General features: G+C 45.1%; 1 protein-coding gene across 1 annotated transcript; it reads right to left on the bottom strand.

Moving 5' to 3' along the window:
• Positions 1–201: 201 nt before the first annotated feature.
• On the bottom strand, positions 202–7,737 carry LOC133343700 (procathepsin L-like). The gene is made up of 8 exons (XM_061553446.1): positions 7,597–7,737; positions 5,686–5,839; positions 5,093–5,215; positions 4,786–4,941; positions 3,597–3,821; positions 3,176–3,344; positions 1,609–1,726; positions 202–627 (listed from the first exon to the last, which is right to left on the bottom strand). Exons 2-8 carry the CDS (start codon positions 5,812–5,814, stop codon positions 528–530), a joined length of 1,020 nt encoding a protein of 339 aa, XP_061409430.1. The 5' UTR covers positions 5,815–5,839; positions 7,597–7,737; the 3' UTR covers positions 202–527.
• Positions 7,738–9,520: the final 1,783 nt, after the last annotated feature.

Genomic DNA, 9,520 nt, shown 5'->3' with positions numbered 1-9,520 from the left:
CCCAACGAACTCATCTCTGTAACGATAACATATCTTTCAGAACCAACAAAGGCCAAAGGTTGAGTTTTCACATTTGTCAAAATGTAATTTTTTTTAGGTCTCCTAATAAATAAACCACCCTCCTGTAACATTAGGGTATGTTTGTGGAATTAATGTCACGGATGAAAACAGATACATCAATTGGCATAAGAGCTCTCCAAAAATTGTTGTCAATACTTTATTGAGTTTGAGGTTAGTGTACACACTCGGGTATTGCACAGATATACCCCCAAAAAAATACTATTTCCTTTGAAATGCCAAATAAAAAACACATTTCACGTTTAAGAACAATTTGTTAACCATTGTGAAACTAAGATCACATTATGTACAATCAAATGTAAAAGTTGAACACGACTATTAAAACGAACTTGATCTAGATTTCCTAATCAAAACAAACAAGATTGTAAAATTGCGACCAAAAAAAAAGAAGTTTAGTTGGGATAAATATAAAGCAAACGAGCCTAAAGTGGGCATTGCTGTGGCTTCATTTAAACCAAGGGGTAGCTGGCCGCCGTGGCGATGCCGCAGTGGTTCTTCTTGTTGCGCGCCATCAGCACGTAGCCCTCGTCGCCCCACTTGGGGCTCCAGCTGCAGAGGACACACACAAGAGGGAACACACACACAAGAGGGAAGACACACACACAACAGTTGTGTTAATAAAAAATGTCATGGCAATATCACTTCGTTGCCAAGATCCAAAACCATGTCAGTCCAGTGCTCGCCCAGCTGCATTGGCTTCCAGTTGCTGAACGAAGCTCGCTCTCATTACACAAAATGTCACAGATCTCGAAGAGCATAAAACCATCACGTGAACCTCCGGTCCTCCTCGATTGCCTACGAACAAAGACTGTCACTGCATCGAGCGCTTTCAGATGCACTTCTGCGGCAGTCTGGAGCGCTCTTCTTTCCGATATTAGGAAGCCACTGGAGCAATGCACGGTACATCTAGATTGAAAACCAATTTCTTTAGAACTGCTTTTTGTATTTAGTTTGATGTCCAAATTAGCACGGTTGGCGACATACAGTGCGAAAAACGTTCAACAGGCGTACATTCACATGGATAAGCAATTTAAAAATACAAACCACGCACTTCTGGTTAGCACTAGGAAGTTATTTTTCATGGCATGAAAACTCGACGGTCATTTATAGGCACATGTTAAACGATGCATTAGTTCGCAGGAATGATTATTGCACTCAGGATACACGCAACAAATTGTATGTGCATATCCAATTACGTGCGATTCTTGGAAATTATATGCAACTGTTATGATGTTACGCCTATGGCAATTAGTGAATACAACTTCAAATTATACAAACACAATGAGAATACTTTTAAATATGAAGGAAAAAGACAAATTATAAGACACACAAACATAAGGCAATTTATGGAATCGATGTGGGAGATCGGTGTGGCACGAATCAATTACATGCCTAATTATTAGCCAATTAAGCCAATTAAATTACCTACTTATTGACAGATACATTAAAACAATACAAATGCAAACGTGACAATAGGTGTGGCTAAAGGCGTACGTAGTCTTATACACGAACCATAACAATGGGACGTACCTGTTTTTCACAATCCAGTATTTCTTCCCATTCTCACCAGTCCCCTTCACACCATAGCCCACGACGAGCACGCCATGGTCCAGGTCTTGGCTGCTGCAGTCGGGCTCGAAGTACACACCTAGGAGAGATATATATATATAAAAAAAAACACTAAAAAGCAATAAGAAAAGCCAGTAAAACTCTACCCGCAGAAGTTAAAAATTATTCAACTATATAAACATGCATGCACGGCTTCATGAAAAACAGCACAAGCATATTGCACAAACACCATGATCATGTGACGCCCAAGAATCCTGCACAGTAAGCAAATGTATTTATAACAAGGCAATAATTTCCACTGCAGAGTGCCAGCGTAGTGGTTAGTGCTATTGCGCTATGAACCAGACGATCAGACCTTCATTCCCAGCCATGGCTAACGCGAGTGGCAAGTGATATTTCAACTGGACATATATAATCTCCCCTGCTCCCACCTCAATTTCACCAACCCGCCATGGAGAGGGTGAAGAATGGTAAAAAAAAACAACCTCCCACGACCGACATGACAGTGGGGGAGGTCTTCATCCAGCAGCGGAGATGCGATATTATGTAAATAATTCGATTTTAAAATCGTGAACGACTTGCATGGAAATCGCACTAAAAAGACACTTCTCTTTATAAAGGAAACGGAATACACGTCGAATAAAGTCCGCTACTTCCTGCCGCCGAGAAGGGATTTCCCCTCGATGGCCCCTTTCAGCAATGCTCAGCAAAGCGATGATAAACTACCGCTGGCACGTGGCAAAGTTGGCACCGATCCAACCAAAACACTCTCACCAGTTTACATCAGAAACACGATACACATTTCATGTTTTGCAACTCTTTAGAAACTTTTACTTATTTTAAAAATGGATGTTAAATCCAAGGAACAAAGATAATTGGTTAAAAAACGTTGAAGTACTCTGTGAAAACAATGCACTGCGCAAATCTATCTCAAAACATGTTTTGAACTTTGGACTACGCCTGCCTCGTGTCACAAAGACAACAAGCCGCTGACTCGCCCGAAGGTCACACAAGAACAACACCATCCAGAAGCGAAGCATAACGGACAATTTGAAATAACAAAACTTTAAAAAGTAACTACAACTGCTGTGTGGGTAACGATGGGTGAAGCGATTCATGCAACTGCGCTACGAACCCGGTGACTAAAGTTCGATTTTTGACCATGGCTAACGTCAATTGTAATATCGGAAACAGTCCTGCCCCCCCCCCCTTGCACCAACCCTCACCTGGCCAGGATGGTGAAGTATGGTCAAACAACCCCCATGAAAGAAAAAGTTTGATGTGGTGGGGGGGGGGGGGGGCGTCATTAAGCAGCAAATTTACTTAAGGCTGGAAATTGTTTAATTATTACTCAATCAAAGTTCAAGACATAAAAAAGCATTTATCAAGGAGGGATTGGGGGGGGGGGGTATACCCTTCACCGAATCCTGTGCAGTTGTGCAATCATCTTAAAGTACATTTTTAGTTTTCAAATCCAAATACACGAACATAAAAACCCGCCGAAAACTCCAGACACACGAGCGCTCACCCGACTGATAGAACTGGAAGGACTCATGGCTCGCATCGATGGCGACGGACACTGGACCGACAGATGCCACGGCGATCTTCAACGCTTTCTCGTCGCCACTGGTGACGTCTACGAATCCAGTGTCATTCGCAGAGTTGAACTTGGGATCGTAGTTGCACTTATCTCCATCCTGAAACGCAAAAACACAACAATAAACACTTTTAAACTGCAGTCAAATCTTGCCTTGCATTATTACGCAAACACCGGGCATCTTTAAGTGAATTTACGTGTCAAACAATGAACACCCAATACATTCGATTACAAAACTCAGAATTACAAGGATGTGTATCAATGCATGGATTCAACAATTACATTTCTCATGTTTGTAATTTAATCGCAATGGTGGGGGGAGGGCACAAATCGCGAGGACTCCAGTGCTCACCGTGCCGGTGTACGGGTAGGCCGCCTCGGAGTCGATGCCTCCATTGTCCTTGACGTACTGGAAGGCCTGGTCCATGAGGCCGCCACCGCAACCCTGGTTGCCCTCGGGCCGCGAGCAGTCCACCAGGTTCTGCTCGCTCAGCGACACCAGCTGGCCCACCTTCCTCATGTGCTGCCCCTCGAGGGCGCCGGTCGTGCTGAACGCCCAGCACGAGCCGCACTCGCCCTAACACGCAAGGCGACATCGCGTTATGTCAACCGCTCCTCGACCACCTTCCCCGAGCCTTCACTAACCGCCACTGAGCAGTGTGTATGGTAACAAAAACTCCCATGACCGACACAACACAGCTCGGGGAGGCCTACATGCAGCAGTAGAATAACAAAGCACACTAATCTTAATTTGGAGCTTTCGTGACTGCAGGAATTACTGTTTGGTTGTTTCGGCAATCGAAACGTCGTATGCTATTATTTAATTTATTATTTTATCTTCATACGTGACTTTACCGAAAGAACCAAAGAGTAAAGCACACCAAGTTATTAATTTTGAGAAGATTGTTGGGTTGTTAAGTGTTTTAACTTCAGCCGGAGTTACCTGGGTAATATTTTTGCATCCGGCATTCCACATTCATTAAACCCTCTTGCTATGGCATTGGTTACTAGTCAAAAGGTACCAGTGACCCAGAAAAGTGTTGGTGAGAAATTGTCCTGGTGAAAGGGAATGCGATCCATGGGAAATTGCGTTTGGTTAAGATGCCTCAAATGGATTGCCAAACAAATGCTGAAAGTGCAATTTCTCCTTACCTATGCTTCCTGATATAATCGAAAACTAGTTTTAAAAACTAAACAAATGTTTTCATTTACCAGGTAAAGCCCACTGAGCTACATAGCTCTATTTCAGAAGCCACCTGTCCACATGATAGCTGAACGAAATGGCATATCATGCGGACATTTCTAGCAGCCTAATACTCTAAATGCATGTTTCTAGATGTGAATGGGAAAAACCAGATGGCCCCGGAGAAAAAATCCACACGGCCATGGGGAGAGAAACATGCAAACTCCAAATATACAGGCATCAGGGTCGGGATCGAACCTACAACCTCCTGTAAACCAGGCGAGGTATTTAACATTTCGCCACCCTGCCACCGATTTGAGGTAATTTGGAATACAAAAACCATGTCTGGAGACATCACCTGGTCCTTCACTTCTGTGACGAAGCCCTTGTCCCTCCAGTCGACAGTGGGTGGAGCCTCGTAGTTTTGGGGAACCAGGAAGGTGGAACCCTTGGAGACCTTGCGCGGTTGTGCCCCGTGGTAACCATTCATCTTCTGGCGGAACTCTTCATTAGTCTGCTCAGGCGGGAATGCAATTGGAATTCATTATATTCCTAGACTAAAACCAATACTTTCAGCTGTGACCACAGTTGTATGTCAATGAAGAGGGCATTAACACATGTAGTGCATTGATAGTATATGTACACCGTGGGATAAAGGTCTTTACCATGTCACCAAAGTGGTTCATCCCCATGCGCCAAGAGTGCTTCCCCATGGAGTGTTCAAGATTGTGTATCTTAATCTTATTCAGGTTTTTCTCCCAGATCATACGCCGCCAGCTCTCCTGCCTCTATAGCACAAACAAAGAAAACCACGTCACACCAAGGTCACAAAGTTACTATGCGAGTGCAAAACACACACACTAAATGGAAATGGACATCTCAATATAGGATGCCCCTGAAAAAGTCTTGAGACTTTGATGAATAAAAGAGGGACGTTATTCATTATTGGGGGAAGCTGTTGGATCAGTGGTTGTGCACTGTACGGCCATCACCAAAGTTCCATTCCCAGCCATTGCTAACAGCAGTAGCACATCGTATCTAAATATAAAGTATGGTTAAACAACCCCCACCGCGCCATGACCTAAAACAGTGGGGGAAAGCCTTCATCTTGTAGTGCACCAACAAAAAGGAGTCTAAAAATTATCACTCCAATTATATATTTATCATATCAGTTAAAATCGCCCGGCCACGCAAACAGCAGATAAAATGATACGCAAACAAATCCGCGAGTGCCAACTTCTGCGTGCGTCCGCCGCACCGGCTCGTAGAGCTTCTGGTGAAAGTCCTTCCATAAGCCCCACTCCTCGTCCAGCATGGGGTCGTGGATGGGAGTGGCCGAGGCCATCACCGCCAGCAGCGCTGGCACGAGGCTCCAGAGAACATTCATGGTGGCAGATTTTAAAAATAGAAACCTGCCGAGAGACAACAACAAAAAGAACACTTTGTAACAACAACAACTCCTCCCGGTGGTCATGTGTGGCACAAATCGTGTTATGAGAGAGTCCGAATAGAAATGAGGGCGTGACTGCAATCCAGCAGCACTCGAGGGGCGATGGATTGGTGGCCCACAAAAAAAACTGGGAAACGCTCAAACCCGGTGGGGCCAGGACATGACAGCACAGCAAGTTGACGATAACACAATGTTACGTGTGGAGCTTTTCGTGCCATTCCCCGTTGTGTGTGCATTTTCTGGGTACTCCAGTTTCCTTCCTCATGCCAAACAACTCGTGAATACAATTGGACACAACATCCCAATTCAGAATCCTCCTAAAAAAGTCTCGAGACTGAAATCTTGATAAAGGGCATCATTATTATAATCGTTAAAGTCACGCCAGTCTCCCAATACAACCAAACAACAGAGCAGCAAACAGCTAGCCTATCCATGGTACAACCACCGTTGACTTCCTACAAATTGGTACTTCATTTAACTGACTCCGCAGTGATGATGGGCTTGGTGGACGAGTGCACCACATTTGACAAGTCACGGCGCTCCCAGTGATTGGCTGCGTCAACTCTGCAGCACATTTAACGATTGGACCCTTACAGTCCGCCCCTTGCGGCAACAAGCCGTTAGCAGGTTACATAAACGACAACAATATGTGCTTCTTATACCACGTTCACTTCGCCGTGTTCTCTCAATTTCCACCAAGTTTGTTTGGACCCACGTCTTGTTATTTGCTAGGACACCGATCTGTTTACAACAGACCTTTGGGGTGTGGTCGCTGCTACACCGTTAGCCACCACCAACCACCATCATCATCATCACTACGACCGCCATCAACACCGTCACCCTATCTCACAAATCCACCTTCCAACGCCAATAACACCATTAACATCACCTCCACAATCACTACTGCCATCTCAACATCACCTACACTATCATTAGCACCATCACCTATAGAATTACCACCATCATCAACCGTGACCTCTATCCAGTCTTCAACACCAGCACCCACCATCAACATCACCTCCACAATCACCAACTTACCGTCAACATCACCTACACTATTACATCATCGCCTCTACCATGAAACCTCACCACCACCATCAACTTACCAGCGGCAACATCATCAGAATCACCTCCAACATCATCAAAGACAGACCCCCCCCCCCCCGTATCACCTAGACAGATGTGTGGGGCTGTTAGCGAGCACCCACGATGGGGCGGTTGGGTGGCCAGCACCACGCCCGGCCGCCTTTGTCTCCCCAGCGCTGATGTGTATCTCACACCGCACGAGGCGCTCAACACCAACGATCACTAACGACCCATCACCAATAACCCCCCCTGGGTTTGTACAAAGCGGGTTGCTGACCGATCGTGTACGAGTCTGCCTACCCATCGGCGCTCCCTTCTCTCCCTCACGTAAACAGCCATCGCTTTTGTTCGGGCATCATTCCACCACCCCCCTCACAACACGACGAGAGAACGGTCGTTTATACAAAACAAAAAAATCATAACCACAACTACCCCCCAAAAAGTTATATAACGCCGCCAGGCTTAAGAAGAAAACAAGTAACGTCGTTGCAAACACGTCAGCTCCAACAACAAAAGAACACACCGCGTTATACCGCATTACGTGAAGGACACGTTACACACACACAAATTACGCGAGCGTCACCTCGATCATAACATCGACAGGCATTTACTGACACACGTTTTCGCTCTTACCGAGATAAAAACAAATCGCTGTTGACCGGGTCTCTGATGCGATACGGAATTGCTCTCCTGTCACGTCGGCGGCTGGCGCCGAACTGAGCCCCACCCCGCTCTGCGGCCCCCACTTAAAGAGGCAGTTGGGGTGGGAGGGGGGGGGTCACGCGCATCCCCGCATTCCCATTGGACGGCGATCACGTTGGAGGAGGGGGGGGGGCGGTGACGGAATTGTTCTGGTCGTGAAAGGACGAGGGGGAGGGATGGTTGCGTCATCTCGCACGTGATGCGTGGCAAGGGGGCTGCAGTTTAATCGATGAGATTTAGAATATGTATTTATATACTGGGGAGGAGTGCGCTGAGCTGTAAAGCTCGTCTTCACAGATGGATTTCACACCTGATGATGATGATGATTGCTTGTGTTGCAGTCGAAACGTATAGCCTGAGCATTTATATTCATTTTATTTTATTATTTCCCTTCTATGTGACTTTACCGAAAGAACCAAGAATAAGATGTCCAGCAGTTTCACAGATGCCCGGGAGATGCATTAATTGATGGAGCAAACAAAGCAAAAGAGAGCGCTTGATTCATAATTGATTTGATGAAGTTGTCACGTGAACAAACGTGTCAATGTTATGACTGCTTCAGCAGCAAACCGCCCACCGGGTGTGCTGTTGGTGAACAATCCACACGTTTGCCAATTTGGTACTGTACGACGTTTCGCTGGTTTAGTTGTCTCATGAAATTACACAGATGGAACAATCGGGATGGAGTTGGGAGAAATGGCAACTGCATTAAAGATACATGAGTTCAAGCAAACTTTAATAGTCACTTTCAGCGCTCGCCACAATAGGACAGTAGTGATTTACACATGGCACGGTTAGCTATGCACGGTGTGAAAGAAGTTAAACATACATACACCATCCCCATACATATTCATGCATCACTGGAAACACGAAAACATTTGCTTACTCCATCACTTCTTGGTAGAATTTCCACATTTACATGTCTGGAACCAGCCTCTCCAGGACTGCTGACTTCTTACACCCCCAAACGAATAATGATGGAGGCTTCACTGTGTGGCAGCTAGGCCGCTGGGGTACAGAAAACGAAAAACTAAATATAAACTACAATAGAAATATTTTGTATTTTACCAGGTAAGGCTGACTGAGCTAAAGGCTCTTTTTCAGAAACGACCTGGTCACAAATTATAGTGCAACGAAGTGGCTTATAATGTGGACATTTATAGCAGCCACATGCTTCAAATGCATGTTTATTCTAAAAATTGAGGGAAAACCCGGTGGATCTGGAGAAGAATCCACGCGACCATGGAAGAACATAAAAACTCCAAATATACAGCAGGCGTCACGGTCAGGATCGAACTCACGACCGCATGTATACCAGGTGAGGTAGTTAACATTTCGCCACCATATATCTTAACAACTCACCACCGTATCTCTGATTATCCCTAACAATGGTAACACTGGTGTCAACATTATTGTGATGTAGGGCAACAGGATTTGAATTGTCGAACAGTGGTTAGCTGACTACACTATGAACTCAGAGACCTGAGTTCAATGCCCACCACGGCTAAGATGAATGATGAGTGATATCGGAACCGGTCCTGGGTTCACCTTACACCAACTTGAACTGACAAGCGTGGTGAGGTATGGTGAAACTACTCTCGTGACCATCATGAGGCCTACAACCCTTGGAAGTAAATTGACTAAGGTAGGTTTTTGATTATGTTTATGGGTTGCAGAGTAATTCTGTACTGAATAGACCCAATCAAATTGAATCCTGTATGGATGGAAATTACACTATAACATACCACTAAACATTTGGCCGTATGTTTATGGCCGCTTAAAAAAACACCCAAACATGAAAATGGCAGGCTGTAAAGTAGGTCTGAATAAAAGTATTACTCTCTTAAAAGTCAAG

This window comes from Lethenteron reissneri, chromosome 18, assembly GCF_015708825.2.
Source record: "Lethenteron reissneri isolate LAM-NWPU_2019-01 chromosome 18, ASM1570882v1, whole genome shotgun sequence".
Taxonomy (NCBI): domain Eukaryota; kingdom Metazoa; phylum Chordata; class Hyperoartia; order Petromyzontiformes; family Petromyzontidae; genus Lethenteron; species Lethenteron reissneri.
Note: the sequence above shows the minus strand (reverse complement) of the source record. Positions and strands in the feature narration are given on the sequence as shown.